General features: G+C 42.8%; 3 protein-coding genes and 1 long non-coding RNA gene across 10 annotated transcripts in view; 2 read left to right on the forward strand and 2 right to left on the reverse strand.

Annotated features, from left to right (window-relative positions):
* virma (vir like m6A methyltransferase associated) overlaps window positions 1–3,814 on the reverse strand; it is a 15,834-nt gene extending 12,020 nt beyond the window's left edge. For both annotated transcript variants that reach the window (XM_042107014.1, XM_042107013.1), the window contains exons 1-4: window positions 3,668–3,814; window positions 1,964–2,076; window positions 839–925; window positions 575–623 (exon numbers count right to left, since the gene is read on the reverse strand). In XM_042107014.1, the coding sequence (XP_041962948.1) occupies window positions 575–623; window positions 839–925; window positions 1,964–2,076; window positions 3,668–3,730 (312 nt within the window). In that variant the 5' untranslated portion in view covers window positions 3,731–3,814. The remainder of the gene's footprint in view (window positions 1–574; window positions 624–838; window positions 926–1,963; window positions 2,077–3,667) is intronic.
* Window positions 1–15,386, forward strand: part of LOC121720686 — a 17,406-nt gene extending 2,020 nt beyond the window's left edge. The window contains exon 2 of the long non-coding RNA XR_006034605.1: window positions 15,254–15,386. This is a non-coding gene — a long non-coding RNA (uncharacterized LOC121720686). The remainder of the gene's footprint in view (window positions 1–15,253) is intronic.
* The window catches only part of esrp1 (epithelial splicing regulatory protein 1), a 17,729-nt gene continuing 1,285 nt past the window's right edge, over window positions 4,847–21,290 (forward strand). The window contains exons 1-16 of one of the 3 annotated variants that reach the window (XM_042107025.1): window positions 4,847–5,288; window positions 5,382–5,510; window positions 5,952–6,056; window positions 6,296–6,410; window positions 7,020–7,115; window positions 7,461–7,515; window positions 7,646–7,756; window positions 7,894–8,026; window positions 8,163–8,205; window positions 8,812–9,173; window positions 10,298–10,552; window positions 10,663–10,855; window positions 11,525–11,651; window positions 11,791–11,893; window positions 12,557–12,622; window positions 12,862–13,361. In XM_042107025.1, coding sequence (XP_041962959.1) covers window positions 5,157–5,288; window positions 5,382–5,510; window positions 5,952–6,056; window positions 6,296–6,410; window positions 7,020–7,115; window positions 7,461–7,515; window positions 7,646–7,756; window positions 7,894–8,026; window positions 8,163–8,205; window positions 8,812–9,173; window positions 10,298–10,552; window positions 10,663–10,855; window positions 11,525–11,651; window positions 11,791–11,893; window positions 12,557–12,622; window positions 12,862–12,984 — 2,148 coding nt within the window. In that variant the 5' untranslated portion in view covers window positions 4,847–5,156 and the 3' untranslated portion in view covers window positions 12,985–13,361. Of the gene's footprint in view, window positions 5,289–5,381; window positions 5,511–5,951; window positions 6,057–6,295; window positions 6,411–7,019; window positions 7,116–7,460; window positions 7,516–7,645; window positions 7,757–7,893; window positions 8,027–8,162; window positions 8,206–8,811; window positions 9,174–10,297; window positions 10,553–10,662; window positions 10,868–11,524; window positions 11,652–11,790; window positions 11,894–12,556; window positions 12,643–12,861; window positions 13,362–21,290 lie in introns of those variants that run through there. The other 2 variants (XM_042107027.1, XM_042107026.1) reach the window with 2 other exon arrangements.
* Window positions 14,592–21,290, reverse strand: part of epb41l4b (erythrocyte membrane protein band 4.1 like 4B) — a 15,995-nt gene continuing 9,296 nt past the window's right edge. The window contains exons 16-23 of one of the 4 annotated variants that reach the window (XM_042107030.1): window positions 19,300–19,436; window positions 19,052–19,143; window positions 18,431–18,517; window positions 17,837–17,877; window positions 17,534–17,593; window positions 17,287–17,410; window positions 16,777–16,859; window positions 14,592–14,894 (exon numbers count right to left, since the gene is read on the reverse strand). In XM_042107030.1, coding sequence (XP_041962964.1) covers window positions 14,882–14,894; window positions 16,777–16,859; window positions 17,287–17,410; window positions 17,534–17,593; window positions 17,837–17,877; window positions 18,431–18,517; window positions 19,052–19,143; window positions 19,300–19,436 — 637 coding nt within the window. In that variant the 3' untranslated portion in view covers window positions 14,592–14,881. Of the gene's footprint in view, window positions 14,895–16,029; window positions 16,466–16,776; window positions 16,860–17,286; window positions 17,411–17,533; window positions 17,594–17,836; window positions 17,878–18,430; window positions 18,518–19,051; window positions 19,144–19,299; window positions 19,437–21,290 lie in introns of those variants that run through there. The other 3 variants (XM_042107029.1, XM_042107028.1, XM_042107031.1) reach the window with 3 other exon arrangements.

Genomic DNA, 21,290 nt, shown 5'->3' on the forward strand with positions numbered 1-21,290 from the left:
TTAATTTGTGTCGAGCAATCTGGGTGGAGGTAGAACATTAGGCCTCAGGCGGGAACACCATGTACCTCCATATCTCTCTCTCACTCTCACACTCACACTCTGTTCTGACTACACCTTCATCTCTGCAATGCTACCAAGAACACTGCATTAAAGAAAGATGCTGAAATCACTTTTTTTACTATTTCTGAGGAACTACAGAGCAGACAGATCTAACATGTTGCTGTCATTTTCCTTTTCATATTGTCATTTCCAGGCAAATGTAAAAGTAAGTGTACCATAATGGTTGGATACATATTCCAGAATGCACTGATGCTCTTTAGTTAAACAGGTTGTGGTTGTGGCAGCCTTAGGTGTAGTGTAGTGCTATGTGGTTGACTGAGGCACTGTGGATAGTGTTGCAGACTAAACTGACATGCTGATGTATCAGATGTGCAGCCCCATCCTGGTAATAGCGTTATTAGGATCATATGTGCTCCTACAGCTAGTCAGGTGACGATAAAACCAGGTGCAACACGGCACATAAAAACAGCAGCACCGGAGCAGGCTGGAGACAAGCCTGCATATGCAGTCTTACCTTTCCACTGGGTCTGAAGACAATGGACTTGTTTTCATCATACTCCAAACTGAAACAAACATATACAGAATTAAAAGTGGTTAAACTCCTCAAACAAACTGTTGTTTGCATTTCCGCCATAAAAAAAATCGTTGTACTCTCCCTACCAAAACACTATGGGAGTATTGTTGGACAGGTTTTGCGAGTGTGTATGTGTGTGTATGTCCAGCCCAAAAACAAAAAAAATGAAATATTGGTTTAGTGTTTTTGTGTGTGTGTGTGTACCTGCCAAGACGGTGAAACACAGGTGTATTGGATTTAGACAGATTGTTGTAGAACAGGTCCAACTGGAAAGCATGTGGAGCCGTTTCCCTGAAGATGACATCACATATCCATTGCATTACAAATCACAGCTCTAATGTGTGTGCAGGGGAACAGGGAATACTGGATTTCAGACGCAGACTGAATACTGGATTTTCAGCTACTGGTTAGACTAATTGTTTCGGTGTTCTTTCAAGAGAGATATGTGTAGGAGAGTTTTGCATTAAGGGTTTAACATGATGATTGGACACACTGTAAAAGAGAGTGTGTAACTACACGAATGAGGGATTAAAATCTTTGCTTCCAAGAATTGATGGTAAAACAGAAAACTACGGGAGAGGATAGGAGAGTGATTGAGAGAATGAGAGAGAGAGATTAAAGAGGTGAGAGAGAGAGATTAAAGAGGTGAGAGAGAGAAATGAAAAGGCTGGACAGCAGGGTGATGTCATAAGAGAGTGGGAAGGAGAAAGGGGAGTGGTGCAGGAGGGATAACTGAAAATAGAGAGCAATGCAATGGAGAAGTTCAGCTACATGTAGACTGGAGAATAACATGGTGTGGGGCGTCTGGGGCATCGGCCATCATGTACAGAAGTCTGTATTATCTTATGCCTGCCTTATGAGAATGACGAGCAGCAGGGAAGCACTAGAGTTTTATGCACACATACATTTCAGTGAAATGCAAAAAATGTAAATAAATGCATTTAAAAATAATAAAATTAAAACTTACAAGAAATAAAAGTCAGGCTCACCAAAAATGAAAGGAAAACTGGCAATTTTCCACACAGATCTCTGTTTCTCGAGGTCACCAAAATCGCTAGATAGCTCAAATAACAGCTAGAGCAGCCAGGCAGTTACAGTGCTACACTCTGGGGGCATGATTTTAAAAATCATGTAGCACTGTAACTGCCCGGCTGCTCTAGCTGTTAGCTGCAAAAATTGCCGGAATTCTCCTTTAAATAACTAACTTAAACAAAGATCAGTCAGATAAGTTCTTATTAAGCTGGAAGCCAAGAGCAAGCTTTGATGCAGCTTCCTGGTGCTATGATGCTAGGTAAATGATGCACTGGAAGCAGGTTGATGTGGACATACCCAAAAGCTCGGCTGTCTGGGAGGCTGCTGTGAGCTTTGATACCTGGAGGAATGACTCGAATCTCGGTCACCAGTACTCCACAGGGAAACCTCACCACATCTATATTAGTAAGCTGGGGAATTAACAAACACACAAAAGAATAAAATCATATTTATATTGGTAAATATTCTTTTAAAATCACAAAAACATACAAGTGTGCATTTATTCTTGGGTTGAAAGGAATGTCTATTGGGTTACAAATCGTGATTCTTCACAATGAACTTTCAAAGTGACAAATTTTGATAGCATTTTTCCATGTGTAAACATGTGGACTATTTATTTCTTCTCACTGGAAAGGGTCCGCAAGAGCATCAAAGGCCCGTAGTGCCAACTTTTTCGCCAACATTTTTAAGAATGCTCAGGTTGACCAAAGAATTGGGCAATATATTTACATATGGAAAAAAATATGTAATTGTAGCCTAACACTTCTAGACTCAAACTAGACTCATACTAGAATCAAAACCAATGCTAAATATCGCTGTAACACAGGACATAAAGCAAGGCCATTTTCTGTGCCCACGCCTGAATGGTGGCACTGTGCCTGAAAACTAAGCCCTGTGTGACATCAAACTGGACGCCTCTGCCCATGCACATCCATTACTCTCTCAGCACAGACAGGCACTCTATAAAGTGTAGTATAGACACACAACTCCTTAAAGGAGAATTCCGGCGATTTTTCACATAGATCTCTGATTCTCGAGGTCACCGGTACAGTGGGCTATAGCCTAGTCTGGCATCGTTGAGTGCACAGAATACATGCAATAAGTATCTTTGATAGTGTCAGAAACCTAACTTAAGTATTGCTGGTCTAGTTGTGATTACTGACTTCTGGTGCATTACAAAATCATTGCTGTGTGTGTGTGGAGATGGGGCGGGTACGAATGACACTGTGATGCTATAACGTTACACACAGATGAAGCACCTGAACTGAGCCTTCAAAGTGAGAACGAGTCCTTTGAGTGTAGTGTGATACTATAGCACAAATACGGTAGTCATGCAAGAACCTGTAAACAGCTTAACCTACAAAAAATCTCTCAAGACAGGAACTAACATGCCAAATTTAATCAATGATTATGTCGTGTTATCTTACACTAATATCTTTATCGCGAAGAGAGCGTAGGGACAGCACTGACTATACCTTAAAAAGCAATCCGTCCAACTTCACGAATATAGTTTAGGGGTTAAACTTTAACATCCACACTTATTGAGCCAGCCCACATAAGACAGACATCCACTTATTCACTACATAAGAGGCTGCCTGAGACGTTACAATTCAAGCATGTTGGGTAACGTCAAAGCTAGCCCTTCTCTTGCTATTACTGTTGGCTAGCGTAAACATGATCAGCCAATATGTATCTGCAGGATGCTAGGCATGTATATTTAAATAATAAAAAAGTTGTTAGATGATAGACAAGCAAACAGTGATATGACTTGGCCCATCTACCAACTTCCCCACAACTACTTAAGAGTCTACTAGTCAGTTGTGAGTAGGGAAGTGGTCAGCTAGCTAGCAGACGCTAAGTTAGCTAAACAGCTACTTGCAGCAGAACGTGAAGCGATGCTGATATTTGCCTAGTGTTTAAATAGTAAACAAACAGCGTTATAGTTAACTGTTATACGAAAGCGGTGCGCATGGTTTTCTTTCTGTCATGTGGCAAGTTTACCTCTGCACTCTGATGCTTGAATGTATCCAAAAACAGGAGCTCCATTGAGGAGTCCCCCGCCATCTTTTCTTTCCACGACGGGGCAACTAAGTTCCTGCTCTGGCGTCACGTCCGGTGTCTTTTCTCAATCAACACAGTCCGACCAGAGAGTGTTGAAACCTGGTTGAAGCGGAGCAGTAGGCTAATCAAGCATCTTTGGTCCGGTTTGATGAACACTTTACAACTGAGGATTTTGAAGTGCCCCAATTTAATACAGACCTTTAACGTCTTTGAGAGATTTCCATTGGTTTTATTGCCTAATAAATCACATTAGTTACTATTTTGGCTATGATAGGCCTATATCATTGCAGCACCATTAGCCTACAGCAGACCCTAGACTGTTTTCACGATTTTCCAATTCCAATATCTAATTTCTAACCTATTGATTAGAAAAAAGAAAAGGTGAGTGGTATTTAGTCGGAATTATATTTTGAAGTGAAGGGAACTTTCAGGGACTTGGGTCAAACCAGGGTTGGCAGCTGAGGGCTCACATTAGGCCTACAAATTAAATGGTTTAAGAACGAGATAAGGCTATAGGCCTACACTAAAATTACAAAGTTATGGCGATGTTTGAAATTCACAGCTATCTGTGAAGCTCAGAGTAGGCATATAGTGTAGCCTAACTAGCAGCTAAATTTATCAATCTAAACATCAATGCATGCGCATTCGATAGGCCTATTTACAGCAGGGTACTAAAACAGCAAATACCTCACGTATAATTACAACAAAACCAAATACTCTGGTCTATAATTTAGAAGGTAATTTAACAAATGGGATACAATAGGGTCAATAACGTTACTGGGCAAATAGCTGCATTTAACTGAGACGGGGGGAAATAACACACACAAACATGTGTTTTCCGTAGGCCTATTACGTCCATACTGTGTGTGTGTGTGGGGGGGGGGGGGGTGAAATGTGAAATATTGACATCAAGTAGGCTAGGATTAATCTAATAGGCCTATTCAGACTGTGGAGAACGTGTGATAACGCGCGCCTATGGAGTCGACAAGCATTCTCTCACTGAAGCAGATGAGATTTTTTTCCGCATGCCATGCCACGTCCCTGCTCTTGAGGGGCCAATCAGCAATAAGCTCTCTAAAGGCAGGTATCTGTTACCTGAGTCACGTGATAAGTGGACAGGTAGGTCGACCCACGCAGACACTCACACCCTTATACACCTAAAACACAATCTACACTGGGTCGCAATGCGCGACTCAAGACTTCTGCTGCTTACTTTGGATTAACTTTCGCGACTAGAACTTTTCACCCTTACAACCTACTGCAATTCAAACTGCTGAAAGTGAATCTTGTTGAGTTTTTGTGTATAGGCGATGTGCGCGCATGTGTGAATGTGTGTACGAAACGAAGCTACGCTACCTGTTCTGTCTTACTTTGGATGGGAATATTTTGGGCTGAAATTTAGTGTTTTTCTTGGACTTATTTTGGGAGAATGATGGAGAAACTGGACTGTCTCGTGGCCTTATTCATGTCAACATCAGGCGCTAATGAAGATGAGTTGGGCGCTGATGAGAGGGAGCTCGTGCAGCTGGTCTGGCAGGTCGTGGATCTGGAAAGCAATACGGTAATCCAGGCTACTGACATAGCCTACCCTTCAAGTGTATGTGAGTGCGTGTGTGTGTTCTGACACCATGAAACGTATTTCTGTTCCTCACAGACGGGGGAGATAAATGAGATTGTGGTCCGACCAGAGGTGGAGGACTTGGATCCTGACATCTTACAGCAGGCAGGACTAACTGCGCAGAGAGTTCAAGCCGCAGAACCGCTGGAACAGGCCATCAAACAGGTGCGCTCAAGAGAAAACATCTTTCATACTTTCTGAGAGTTGCCACATAAAAAAATGACAAAAAAGAACTAATACACCATCAGATAGGTTGCCCAAAAAGTAAATGATTTGTAGACATGTTACACATTCTGTGCCAAGCAGCATAGTGCCCTGGGTTGGCGAGATATTTGGGAGAATTAACCCTTATATTAACATACACTACTGCGCCAAACATCAAATCTAGGTCTACCAGCCTCACTGAAGCAGTTTGCACAAGTGAGAAAATGTGTTTACGTTATTTATTTGAAAATAGTAGACATGTTATTAACAATTGCTGAGGACTATTCTGTGCCGTCTCTACAAATATTTAAGGCTAGTTGTGCCATCAGTTTTTAAGTGTTCCTGGCTTCATATTAATCAATTGTGTTTAATTTGTTCCTCCTAACCTGCCTCACTGTGTAGTTTAACAGTTGTCTGAGTGCAGAAGTGAACCAACGGCATTTCTGTTTCTGCACGGATGGACAGAGACACATACGACAGGTCATTCATCCAGAGACCTCCAAAAAGGTACACTCTCTAAACTCTCTCTCTCTCTCTCTCTCTCTCTCTCTCTCACACACACACACACACACACACACACAAACACCCACACCCACATGGCCTTGTGTATCTGTCCTTCACATGACCATGTACCTTGGGAATTGATTTGAAGATGATACCAGTATAGTTGCTTATCAAAATATGCGTTGGAAAGTGGCAAATTGATGTATACTGTGTCTTTAACATACATTGGTTGTACTCCACAGAACATTTTGCTCCCCACAAGTTTTTACTCCTTCTTTGATCTGCGCAAAGAATTCCAGAAGACTCTCCCCTCCCTGGTCAAACAAAACGAGCTGGACCTGTCATTTATGTGCGACCGTATCCTTTATAAACTATTAAATCCAGAACTTAACCAACAAGCTACTTTCATGACTGCTGATGCCGATGCTATTTAGAAGGCCCTCTCAGTTTACCAATACCTCATGATCCAGGGGAAGTGTACATTAGACTGGCCTCATTCTTTATTCTCATCCTCATTTATTTCAGTGTCAAGTTTTATTTCAGTAAGTTTTATTTCAGTGTCAATTTTTTTATTTCAGTATCCTAAGTTTTATTTCAGTGTCAAGTTTTATTTTAGTAAGTTTTATTTCAGTGTAAGTTTATTTTCCTTTTTCAAATTTCAAATTGAATTAGTATATATTATTTGATTGTTATATTATTATGTCTTATTTGCATTTTCATTTATGTTGATATTGTACAGCACTTTGTAACTTTGTTTTGAAAAGTGCTATATAAATAAAGATTATTATTATTATTATTATTATTATTATTATTATTATTATTATTATTATTATTCTGGTGATATTTCTAAAGCATTTACGACATGCATACATGTTATTCTGTTTTTTTTTTAATTGCTGTGATCACATTGGTGACATGGAGGAGTGATTATATTTGGGGTTAATTTTCCTGACAGTAGTGAAATAGATCTGAATGTATGTGTGGACTCCTCTCTACCGTTTGCTGCTTCCAAGATTCAGCAGATAGTCAAAATCATCCAGGCTTTGAATACTGAGCCTGTGTGTGAGTATATTTTACTCTCTCACAAACACACACACACACACACACACACACACACACACACACACACACACAGTCAGACAGACAAACACATACAAACACACACACACACACACACACACACACACACACACACACACACACACACACAGAAACACATACAGAAACACATACAGACACACACACAGAAACACATACAGAAACACATACAGACACACACACACACACACACAGACACAGATACACACACACACACACTCACAAAGACCATTGCCAGGACTGCCATAATAGTTCATTTTCACATGCAAGTTGACCTATCTTCTATGTCATCTCTCTATTCTTGAACAGGCCATCAGTTTTCCAGTCCTGAAACTGTGAATATGAAGTTTGAGATTGGAACATAGTAAGTGACAGCCCTGTACTCACCAGGTATACTGCTGCAGGGAGTCAGTGGCGAGAACTAAAGCAGTGTGAACAAGGACGGGGTTTGGGCATGGGATGTAATGTGTGTGTGTGTGTGTGTGTGTGTGTAGCAGTCGTTTGGAGTGTGTGGATGACAACATGGTGATCAGGGCGCGGGGGCTCCCATGGCAGGCCTCAGACCAGGACATTGCTCGCTTCTTCAGAGGACTCAACATTGCCAAGTGTGTCCAGCACACACACATATACTCACAAACACAAACATATTCCATTTTGCATAGTTCCATTCAGAATCATGTGTTTTTGTATCTAGATGTGTATAGTAATACTCATCTCTGTATGTGTGTTTGTGTGTTTGCAGAGGTGGAGCAGCACTGTGTTTGAACGCCCAGGGCCGCAGGAACGGGGAGGCATTGGTTCGATTTGAGTCTCGGGAGCACAGAGACCTGGCCTTACAGAGACACAAGCATCATATGGGAAACCGATACATTGAGGTACCCGCATCTGCTGCCCAATCTCCTGGCTCTTTAAACATAGAGCACATACATAAACTAGCTGTATATTATACTATATAGTGTACTGTAATACTGTATTGTAACAATGTAATAATGATTATTTGTTCTGTGGTAGGTGTACAAAGCCACAGGAGAGGACTTCTTGAAAATTGCTGGTGGTAAGCTACTTCCATTCCCATGTTCCTATATCATAACACACGATGATTGGTTCTTTTCTAATTAATTCAGTAATTCAGTAATTGTCTGAATCACTGGGATGTTCCTATAAAAAAGTATGTACACCCTGGATTTCTCCTAAATGTTCTCCTCCACATGTCGTTAACAAGAAGGTATGTAGAGTTGTAGAGCTGTAGTTGGAAGAGTGAGACATTGGCAAAGACTTTGTATTTCTCGTTCTTGTAATTCTAATTTTAGAATGGACAGCATTTATATGAAAGCAGATAAACTTGATCATCAGAATTAGTTTTGGTTTTAGTGGTTGCTTATGGTAGGGTCCTTACTATGGGGATTTGACAATCTCAGCGTAAGCATGAACAAAACTAAATGTCTTAGCAATGATCAAAGGAGGCTGTCACACCTTGCTTCTTTGTTAGCCCGCATCTAAAAATGTGAGGTTGGGTAAATACTTGAGATATTGCTCTCCTTCAAAATTGTTTTGAAGAGACTTATGCTTAATTATTCAATGTTTTTCTGAAGTAGCCTACATTACATACTTCTAAAGAAAGATGGTTCACAGTATGCCAATATGTCTATGTGTTGACCAGGATGCTCAAGTGAGGTAGCTCACTTCCTGTCTGGAGATGGCCATGTGATTGTGCGCATGCGTGGGCTCCCCTTCAGTGCCACGACCCAGCAGGTGCTGCAGTTCTTCTCAGGGCCCCAAGCAATGGATGCCAAAGGAGAGGGAGTGTGCCAGGTGAAAGGGCCCACTAGCGGGGGATGCCAGGTTGCAGGTGGCACTGCGGGGATCCTGTTGGTCCGCTACGCTGATGGGCGGCCCACGGGCGATGCCTTTGTGTTGTTCTCGACGGAGGAGCAGGCTCAGCTGGCCCTGAAGAAGCACAAGCAGCGCCTCGGGAAACGCTACATTGAGCTGTTCAAGAGCACAGCTGCTGAGGTCACACAGGTGTGTGTGTGTGTGTGTGTGTGTTTGTGTGTGTGTGTGAGAGAGAGAATCAGGTTGCATGCCAAAGCATTTAACATATTTGATTTGTTAAAATGTCAGTGCAGTTAATTATATGTGCATGATTCCACTGATCAATTTGAATTCAAGAGTAATGAACCAGAGTTGTGCCTCTGCATACATACGTGTGTTTGTGTGTGTGTGTGTGTGTGTGTGTGTGTGTGTGTGTGTGTGTGTGTGTGTGTTTGCGCACTCTTTTGCCTCTTTTGTCTGTGCCAGAGTGAGCACATCCATGTACACACCTCATTGAGCAAACATTGCTAGCAGAGGGCAGTAAAATATTAGCTTCCTTTGTACTTGAGCTCATTATCATAAACTCCATAAACCCTTCAGAATCATGCAAGCCCACCCAAGAGGTCAGTTATATCTGTGTATGTACTTGTATATTTGCATGTGTGATTCCAGTGTCCATGCACAGCACTCCAGTTAGCAGTCTTGAAAGGTGCAGACCAGGATGCAATTCTGCATTTACATTACATTACATTACATTACATTACATTTAGCAGACACTTCTTGGAAGTGACTTACATATGTCAGCTATATTACAAGGGATCACATTGTCCCCGGAGCAACTTGGGGTTAAGTGCCTTGCTCAAGGGCACAACGGTGGAAGCCGGGAATTGAACCGACAACTTTCAGGCTACTGCACTGCACGCTAGCCCAGCTCCTTAACCACTACACTACCACCGCCCCATTTAGCTATCCATTCTCTGTGTTTGTTCAAAACAGCTCTTGTGTTTGTACACAGTCCTGAAACAATGTTTCTTAGACAGCCACAGGGTGTTACAGCCTATCAACATGTTGCTTCAGGGGCACAGAATGGGGGGGTGCAATTTATTAGGCTGTTGAGTTCAAATAACATCTTGTCAGAATCACAGACTGTGCCTTTAATCCTCAGACATCTCAGAAATGACTCAGCACTTAGTCCGATGCTAATGAGACAACTCCAACCAGCTGGTGACCTGAGTCCCTGGATTGTTTTCACCCCTGTGTATCAGAGTGTGTGACTTATACAAATCAGCTTGTTGAATATGATCTACTTGTTTTGTCATCCATGTGTGTGTCAGGTTTGCAACAGGTTCTCCTCAACGCCTTTGATTTCAATGGCACCTTCTCCACTGGTTTCTATGATGGCATCACCCTTGGCAACTGGAGTGTTGCCCTTAGCAACAGGTGCATTTCCATTGACAACGGCCATTCGTGACTGTGTGCATTTGCGAGGTTTGCCCTACGACACAACCATACTGAACATTCTAGAGTTCTTGGGGGAATTCACCGCAGATATTGCACCACACGGAGTCCACATGGTGCTTAACGCACAGGTAACATATGCACATAAGAAACTACTCACACTCTATACACACTCTTTACTATACACTCTTATTCACACACATGCAGATTACTCTAACAGTGTGTGTGTGTGTTTGTAAAGGGCCGTCCGTCTGGCGAGTGCTTCATCCAGATGTCCTCTCCGGAGCGAGCCTTCCTGACCGCGCAGCGGTGTCACCGCCATCTGTTAAAGGAGCGTTGTGTCGAGGTGTTCCCGTGCTCCAATGATGACATGCGTCTTTTACTGAGGGGCGGGTTTATGTGCCCAAGTGGGCGGGGCTTGTCCCCACCACCATGTAAGTTACGGCGTAAGTGTGCTGGGGCAGGGTGCTTTCCCATTGGCTGGTAGGTGTGGGAGCTCTGTCACTCAATCTAGATCAATCTCTTCAGGTGTGGTGACTCATGGTATGTTTCTTTCTCCATAAAATGGACCATTTGGGATGATCACATCAGCATTGGCTAAATCAAGCTGTCACTCAAACCTGGTGAGGGGTGACCTGTAAAAATTCAGTAGAAATGTACTGATTGGGTGGACAAGGTGTTATAGCATAATGGTGTTGATGAATGTGAATGTTGGTGTGTCCACGCATAGCCACTAATGAATCGTGTCTGTTGATTGAAAGTCAGCTTTGGCTCCCATTCGGATCATTTGCTGAAACACTACTACTGCAAACAAGATGGGAAGAGAAGGGTTCATAGTGCATTATGTAGAATTCACTGTAGAATAGTCACAGCGGTGTATCAGCAATCCAATTGATCATATGGGACGTTCCATGGAGTGCCTCTTCCCATCCTGTTGGTAGGAGAGCTCACTGGTCTCTTCATCAGTGTGTTGTTTCACAGACGATAATAATTGCACAGATTCCACCTGCGTAGATGTATTGCAACTGTATGTGTGTAGCTTGCAGGGTCCTCTGTGAATGTGGCTGAAGGAGATGAACATATTTGAATATTTGCATTTGCAGGTGTCTCCAACCCCTCTTACTTTCCACATATGGGGATGATGCTTCCCATGGAAGCATCTCTTTATCCAGCCCACTTCCTGGTCAACACGCCACATCCACTGCCCTTTTACACTGCCTACTACCCCAGGTACAACCCTTATATATACAGTCAATGGGTACACCACATGGATGCTCCCCACAGCTGTAAGTGCTAATGGACATACTGTATCAGTGCAGCCATGTGGCTTTGCTAACGATGGATGTTTTTTTGTCCCCCCCCCCCCCAGTCCCCCAGGCTCTCCGCCGCCACTGGGCTTCTACCCATCAGTATCCTCCCAGTGCCACACCTTACCTGCACCTGCACACGCCCTTCCCAGCACAGTCAACCAGGTGACCCCTCAGGGGACACACACACACACACACACACACACACACACACACACACACACACACACACACACACACACACACACACACACACACAGGCACACCTGTTGGCTCTAAATATCCCTTCCTCATTACATACCAGTGCAAACACACACACACACACACACACACACACACAGAGAGAGAGACAGAGACAGAGAGAAGGAAGGAGAGAGAGATAGATAGAGAAACAGGTTGCTGTTTCGGGCCAGCTTTAGAGCGGATGAGTGAATTGAGGATGGGAAACCTGAGTGACATGTTGTTCATTGCGGCCTTCTGTACAGCATATAATCTTCTAATAGCAACAGCCTCTCCTCCAAGAGATTGTATTGTGAATCTGATGGCTCACCCACTCCTACAACCAGAAGAACAAGCCTGTCCTCCCCAAATCCACCGCACAGGTTTGGGTGGGGTGCACTTGACTTTAAAACCAGTGTCAACTTGAGCCATAGTTTTGCATGTAGCCACACACACGCACACAGAGAAAGAGAAAGACAGAGAGAGAGTGAGTGAGAGAGAGAAACACACCCATATTAAAGAGATACACACACAGTCTCACACACATCAACTTCTTATGCCTCAGTGATGTTCACTTTCTATCTCACACACATCTTCATTTGTGTCCAGTATTCACCTGCTGATGGCCTCTCACACACATTTGAGCACACCCACCTCACCCACCCTAAAGAATGGGTGTGTATTTAAGCAGGGAGGTAAGGGAGGATTACAGCCCTATGTCTCTTGGTGCATGTGTGTATGGGTGGGGCTGTGTGTGTGTGTGTGTGTGTGTGTGTGTGTGTGTGTGTTAGCTGTGGTGTTGGGAGAAGGGTGCGGTGTGTGGGTCTGTGGGTAAAATCCTTCAGAGGTTAAAGGGCATTGTGATGGGAGGAGGGCCAAGTAACACAACTAAATATCACCTTCCCCTTTCTCAGGTCAACAACAATGACGTCCTAGTTACAGTTCCTGCCTTCCTCTCGGCCAAGCAGCCGGTCACAGAGCAGAGTCTGGGAGTTGGAGCTTTGCTGGACCTGCAGATGTCTTGGAACAGGACATAATATTAAGGACAGCTGAATACATTGAACAGTAGCTGTGCATTTTGTATTTGTGCTCTTAGATATATTCATTTAGTTATTTATACAGAACTGTTAAAGATTCAGTCAGTTGTGTTGTGAAAAAGAAAATGAAATTCTCCAACAAAATACCTACAAAACAATGGCATGCCTGAAGGACCATAGTGGACAGTTGATCCCTGTCTTCTGTGCATGTGTGTGTGGGACACACAGCAGTACTGCAGTACTGGAGAAAACGGCTTGCAGAATTACATCATCATTTTAAGTCTAGAGAAGCATTTTATTGTTTTGACAGCAGCTACTTATTGCACCTAAAACACCAAAATGTTTAAAATGTGTGTGTACTGTGTGTGTCTGTGTCTGTGTGTGTGTGTGTGTGTGTGTGTGTATGTGTGAGAGAGAGAGAGAGAAAGAGAGAGTGAGAGAGATTGAGAGAGTAAAGAGTCCATGTTTACATGTTTGTCCTCAACAAGTAGTTGTTTTGTGAGCATGAAAATCTAGTTATTTTCTAATGTCTGATGTGTTTCACCAAGTTCTCAGGGAACTCCAGGAGTTTTGTCCTCACAGCAAATGCACATTACCTCCAGATGTAACAGGTTCCTTATGCAAAGTGACCAAAAACTACACACACAGCATACTCTCCTCCCAGTCTGTGTGCTTGCAAGGAAGCAGCCCTGAGTGCGGTGAAGGTAACTTGCTCTACAAATTGAGCTGCAGAAAGGTTAAAAGAGACGCAATCCAGGAGGCCTAGATAATTCATAATTGTAGACCACATAATACTTATGTGTTTCATTACAGAATATCATAGTATACCACTCTGTATGTGCCTGTGAGACAGTTGGACAGAAACATGATCTGATTATAGAATATATTTTAAGTACATCTTTTGTATGTCTCTGTCTATTTTGATTTTAATTTGATTTTGTAGCTTTTAGGTCTTTGAATTGGCTTTTATGTAAAAAAAACAAAAACTTTCCTTTGTGAATGAAGATGTTACATTTTTCTTGTGTTTACAATGTCTGCCAAAATGAGATGCACTGTTGATTCAGAAAATCATCATGCTTCATGTTTGTGTGTCTCTGAAAACAATGCTTGCCATCAATTCCAACATTAAAATATCAGGCAGTACAGTACTCCAAACAGCGGATTCCAAAAATCACAAGTGGATCATGATGTGAATGAGCTCCTCTGATCAACAAAGAACTTCCCACACCCAGAGCAGTGTGTATGTATCTAAATTGGGAGCATATTGTATGTAGGTGTGCTTTTAAAGTGTGTCTGCATCTGTGTAAGGCTTCCTTCTGTACATTACAGTAGATGAGTAAGTTGAAATATAACACAATGTGATGTAATTTGACCCAGAACCTAAATAAAGAAACTGAAGCTGAAAGCGTTTTGATTGATAATTATGTACTACTGTGACACGACCTGCACTACAAGATGTGCAGTGGCACCTGACACAATACCTGACCAAGCTGTCTGTACCATACAAGCTACTAATATGGATGGGGCATGAAAATAGCCATAACCCTGGTCAGTTTTTCTTTCTGTTTGTGTGTGTGTGTACAAAAAAAAGACATCACTCATTAGCATTTTAAAGTCACTTGAATTTATTTACAATGATGTGAAATACTGATGAGGCTTAAGAAAACTGTTCACATGGAGATAGAAATACAGGCTTAGCTGCCTTCTAAGTGCAGCTCTGAGAACAGGAATTTGGACACTTGTTTACACATGTCTGTCATTCACAAATAATCTATTGACAAACATCTCTGTAAAAAGACTGATGTACTGCTTCATATCTATAAGAATGAAGGAGGCTTAAGAATTTGGAATTTCAGGTGGGAGTTCTACAGCGGTGGTGTCTGGTGCCCTCCTCTGGTCACTGTTCATGCCTGCATTGGATGAATCTGGGTCAGTAAGTTCAGGTGCTATTAGGATAAAATGCTATTAGGACTGAAATGTTACTGTGCCAAAAGTGATCTATCCAGGGGATGAGGAGGCATTTTTAACATTTTCTCCACATTTGTTCATGTCAGTAACACACGCTTAAAAGCTCTTGAAGCTCATGAAGCGTCATTTACAAATCTTACACTCTCTCCCTCTTCCCCCTCTCTCTGTCTGTCTCTGCAGAGAGCACAGCACACCATACCTCTTCAACCTGATGCATTTCTAACCTCTCACGCACCAAGAAAATCTAAACAACACACACTCTCTCTCTCTCTCTTTTACACACACACACACACACACACAGACATACATTTTAACTCATTATAGCAATCTAATGGGTTGTCTCCCAGTGTGAAAAGAGAGGGGAGAGGCAGGGAGGAGAGCTGATCCCATTGACTCTCTCACTCCCCATTAAGAGTGGCAGCCACACAAGAGCAGTACAAATCCTCATAGTCTCTGCATAATCAGCACTATATTAGCGTCGGACACTGCTAGTAATCGCAATGGTCCCACCAGGACTTTAGGACCATAATGAAAAAAGGCTTATTTCCTCCATAAGCTTTTAAAGCAATTCAATTAATTCTAAATGTTTTGGCAGCGCTGGCAGCTTAGAATCATATGACAGAGTGAGATGGCACTTGTGTAGTTCCTGTTCTTGAATGGTTCATATAAGTAAAATGGAGACAGGTAGGCATTCAAAAGTATAAAATACATATACACCAGGGAGATCTGTCAGACTGTTTCTTCATGTCTGGTTATTGAGACAAAAAGAACAGATTGGTGAGCAAGAGGATAAAAATTGGATGAATTTCTTGGACGTTGCTTGGCAACTGTGTCCAAAACAACACAACATAGATATCACTCCACCAGTCTGCATGCTGATGGATGGGATGTGTTGTCTTTTACCATCTCTCTCTCTCTCTCTCTCTCTCTCTTTCTGTCTGTCTCTCTCCCTATCTACCTCAATCTCTCGCACACACACATTCTTTGTCTCTCTCTCTGTCTGTCTGTCTGACTGACTCACAAGCTTTCTCTTTCATAAACATACAATTTTGTTTCACAGACATGCACATAACTCACTCTGTTAATGTCCCTTTCTCTCACACACAGTCACCCCCTCATTATCTTTCTCTCTTGATCTCACACACACACACACACACTTGTAAATACCCTGAAGACTTGACACTAAAAACCCAGTACTAAATATCAAAGGCGTCACACAAGATTAAACTAAGAGCCCAAATCAGGCTCAATCTTATATAGAACCTTTTTGTAACATCTGCATCTCTTGCCAACAATGTCTAAGTCGTTCCTGTGGTATTTAAAATGACCAATTATTTAAGGAGACTTCAGGAAATCTGAAAATACTTTAAAATATGCCAATATAAATGTTTTCATCAGTATGTGTGTGTGTGTGTGTGTGTGTGTGTGTGTAAGAAAGTCTTAGAGTTCGGTCATCAGTAGAGTCCTCAGCAGTTTCTCTCTGTCCATTTTCAGATCTTCCGTACTACTACCACTGCACACACACATACACAGACAGATCCACACACACACACACACACACACACACACACACACACACACACACACACACACACACACACACACACACACACACACACACACACGTAGACACACACAGAAACACACACACAGAGTCAAGAGAGAGGTTGAGTCAGGTCATTCAGTCTTTTTCTTGTGTGTCCATGCAAGCTAATGATAGAGTGTGTGGGCATGCACATGCATGTGTGTATTTGTGAGCATGCATGAATGTGCGTGCATGTGTGTGTGTGTGTGTGTGTGTGTGTGTGTGTGTGTGTGTCTCACCTCTCAGTATGTGCTGGCTTACAGGGCAGTAGGTGTGGGATGGAGGTCTGGTAGAACAGTGGAGAGTCACACTTGTCCATCTGCTACAGAAAAATGGAGCAGTCACACATAAGCTCATACACACGCTCCCAAAATACACCAGAACACACACACACACACACACACACACACACACACACACACACACAAAAACACCCACTTACACAGGCAAAGGCCCACACACATGGAAAAAGGTGGATTGTCCGCACACTTGCTCCCATCAGGAATTTTTATTGACTAATTCACCCGTGTGTGACCACACACATGGATGCACATGGTATACATGAACACACACACACACACACACACACACAAAAACACCCACATACGCAAAGGCACACACACATGGATGCACATGGTATACACACACACACACACACACACACACACACACACACACAGTGGCATTACTGGTGAGTATATGGGTGACTGTACCTGTTTATCCAGTACACACACACACAGTGTTATTACCGGTGGGTATATAGGTGGTTGAATCTGTTTATCCAGTGAGTTGATGGAGCCTGATTTTCCCATGCTGCTTTGTGAGGAGATTGCTGCAAGGGCCTCTGGGAGATCATCTTCATCACTATGGTTACTACAGAGCAAACAACCAGAGGCAACACATGAGCCCAGTGCTTATACATAGATGTGTGTGTGTGTGTGTGTGTGTGTGTGTGTGTGTGTGTGTGTGTTTTGTTAGCTTGTAATTGTGACTCACAAGCTAAACTGTCTGACCAGTCTTCGGCGGCGATCTTTAGGTTTTTCTGCCTCCTGAGACCTAAATGATAAAGATTAAAAAAAAGAAAACAGATTTTGTGACAGCTCAATATAATACCTTAAGACTAGCATATAATTGCAAGGTGTGTGTGTGTGTGTGTGTGTGTGTGTGTGTGTGTGTGTGTGTGTGTGTGTGTGTGTGTGTGTGTGTGTGTGTGTGTGTGTGTGTGTGTGTGTGTGTGTGTGTGTGTGTGTGTGTGTGTGTGTGTGTACACGTCGTGTCTAAAAAGAGTGAACACATTACCTGGCAGGCTGTGCTGCAGGGGAGGAATGGTCCTTCTCCACCTTTGAAACCAGCAGATCAAGATGTCTGATCAGTACAAGTGAGAATGAAATCATTAAAGCCACTTCAGACTCTGGCTCAGAGACTTTGGAGAGGCTTCTGGATTCTAATCTGCTATGAAGAGATAGTTACAATTTCCCTACCATGGAAATTAATCAGTCAGGCTAGAAATGATAAGCCATGCATTTGAATTGATAGGATTTCATTCATTATTAAATTGGAGGTTTGGGAGAGAAATGGGGAATAAAAATGTTTTCACTACTAGATGAACATCTGACAAGTAGAGGTCACCATCTTGTAAACAGGTCATACAGTCTTTCCTTCAGCATGTCAAAGAGATAAGATGAGGCATTACATAACAACCATGACAAGACTCACACCGCGGTCTCATTCAACACAGCCCATCCTCCATCATAATCCCTCTGAGTCTACACGCAAAGCAGCCCAATGAAGGAGCCCCCCCCCAGGCCAAGTCAGTGAAGAGAAGCCCAGAGCCTCATCACAGCCTGGTGACCAGTAGGCTGACTGATCTCAGATCAGCGATCACTCACTCACCCGGAGGACGTTGCTCTTCTTCATCTGCTCCTCCAGGAGGGAGGGCGAGGATGGCAGGCTCTTCTCAGACAAGGGCTTCTCCTCCGCCTGACCGTGAGAGTTTAATATCACCGTTATTATTGTTGCTACCGCTGCTGCTGCTGTTGTTGTTGTCATAGGCAAAGTGGGATTTGTTGGAGGGGGGCAGGGGGTGGCAGGGGATTTGTAATGCCAGGAACAAGTAGTGGTGGTGGGAACATTGCTCTGAGGCATACACTCATTTTGAAAAATAGGTAATGATTTCTGTTTTCTCATTAAGAAAGACAAGCATCACACTAAGAATGTATTATTAAATATAAATCAGACAGGAAGAGAGAGAAAGAAAGAAAGAGAGAGAGAGGGGGAGAGAGAGAGAAGGCGCAAAGGTGGATAAAGCTGAGAGAGGGAGAGAGAAAGAGAGTGTTTGTCTGAGACAGACGGGAAGAAGACAGTTAAAGAGAAAGAGAAGGTATTAGTTTCTCTTTCTCTCTAATCTGTCTCTTTTAATCCAACATTTCACCTCAGAAACTCTAAAATCCTCCTCTTTACAAGAGGACGGAAATCCCCCTCCTGTATTAAGGGAGTGTAATCCCCGCCTCTGACCGTGTTCATGTTGATGTGGAGAGTCGGCCAGGGAGACGAATCCACCACTGCCTCCAGCTGCTGCTGTTGCTGTAGGGGTACGGCCCAGGCTTCTGAAACCGACACACACACACATGCACGCGCATGCACACACACGCACATTAACAGTCCCTCCCCCACAGTGGAGTTACAGAATGTACAGTACAGGCACACTCATGGACGAACACACACACACACATGCACAGGCACAACGTTCAGTGTGGACTCACTGGGCTTTGAGAGTGTGAGGCCAAGTGCTTCTTGATTGCTGTAGAGGTGGTGGTGGCAGTAGTGGCGGATTGAGGAATATGGGGCCTCATTCTCCTCCAAGCTGAAGCGATGGGCATCAGCGCTGCTCATTGGAAAGCTACAAAACATCTCCAAATTTGAAACAGCTTCAACTTGTTGTAGACTTTTCAAGCCATTACTCCCCATTGTGGAGGTATGCACACACACACACACACACAAAGGTTTATACATTTGGAGATTCTGTGCTTCTACAAGTCAAAGAGGAGGATCTGAGACGTGGGCTCTACCCTCTACCCTGCATGTTCTTACTATATTATTTGCTTGTGTTATGCACATGGATTTTTTTGCTGTGTGTTTTGGGTTAGCATTGTTGTATGTGTATAGTAAATGGAACGGGTGCACATTTGGAACAGACAGAACGAGGCAGGACATGCCCTAAAATAGTTCAAAACCAGTCAGTGCTTCAGAGGCATAGAGGGCAGTGAGGACTCACACAGACACGTTTATGTGCATCTGTGTGCTGAATAACAGGGTGTGACTGTGAAATAGAAATGTGCAATGGAATATGCATAATGGTGATTTATTAAATTGGATTGATGTTTCAATTCTTAAAAAAGGGGTTTGGGAAATAGATGAAACTCACAAATCTTCTTCTTCTCTTACTCACACTCACACACACACACACACACACACACACACACACACACACACACACACACACACACACACACACACACACACACACACACACACACACACAAAGTGCGCTATACAACTTTCACTGAGATATATATGAGCGCCATTAGTTTCTCTTTAGTATTTCAAGGATTCACAGAGGAGGGGCACAGCTGAAAGATTGTAAACAGTGCATTTGTTTTATTAAGACAGTTACCACAGCAACAGCACTAGTAGACTATGGCATCAACAAAAGGGCTCCCCTTAATGTTGGATTGTAAGGCAGCAAGAGAAGACATAATTAAAAAAGTAAAAACAGTGGCCACTGACACATTCCGAATGTAAAACAGCAAAAATCAGCCTATTCAGCAGGTTAATGCCTAAGAAAATCTCAGATTCACGCTGGCAAAAAAGTTATAAATCCTCAAGTATATATTTAGACTCCCAGACAAAATATAAGGCAAGTAAGTAAGACACAGTAATCACGTGATTTAGGATCATAAGACATTTAGGATGATATTTAGGATCATATGACACTCATCCTCTGTCCAATCAGGGGGAGACTAGAGGAAGCGTTTATGATGATGACGATGATGATGATGATGTCACAATATGAGCGATGAGGTGATTGAATCACGACGAGGCCACTGGGTGAGGTGCCACACACATGCACGCACACACGCACGGACACACATACAAACACACGCACGCATGTACGCACACACTAATAAACACACACACAGACACACACGCACGCACACACACACTTTGCCCCTTCAGAGTGCAGTCATATGTTTGTCATGGTAAACCACCGACACACTCCTGCTTCCTCGTTCTTCTCTGAAAACACACACATACACATACACACACACACACACACACACACACACACACACACACCATACATTTGAACATTTGGAAATGAAATGAAGGAATGGATACATACAGTATAGATACATACAGTATGTGAGCATATGCATGGTTTAATGTATGCCTTTGTGCAACAGAGTGGCTTAATGCATTGATACATATCTATCCATGTGCCACAGTGTGCAAACTCTAGAATATTCTGTAGCAAATATGGTTGAGCCAGTAATGAAATCAAAGTAGAATTACAGTCTGAGAGATACATAACGGTGACTGCCATAGAATTCTCTTAACTGCTGATTACAAAGCTGTTTGTTATCCAAATATGGTACAAAATGTTTAAAGGCTCAGTATGAGTCAGATGTTTTGAACATCAAAAGGGGTGACCCTAACCCATCCGTAATGTTCCCTTGCATGTGTGCATGCATGT

The sequence above is a fragment of the Alosa sapidissima genome, chromosome 10 (genome assembly GCF_018492685.1).
Source record: "Alosa sapidissima isolate fAloSap1 chromosome 10, fAloSap1.pri, whole genome shotgun sequence".
NCBI classification, from domain to species: Eukaryota; Metazoa; Chordata; class Actinopteri; order Clupeiformes; family Clupeidae; genus Alosa; species Alosa sapidissima.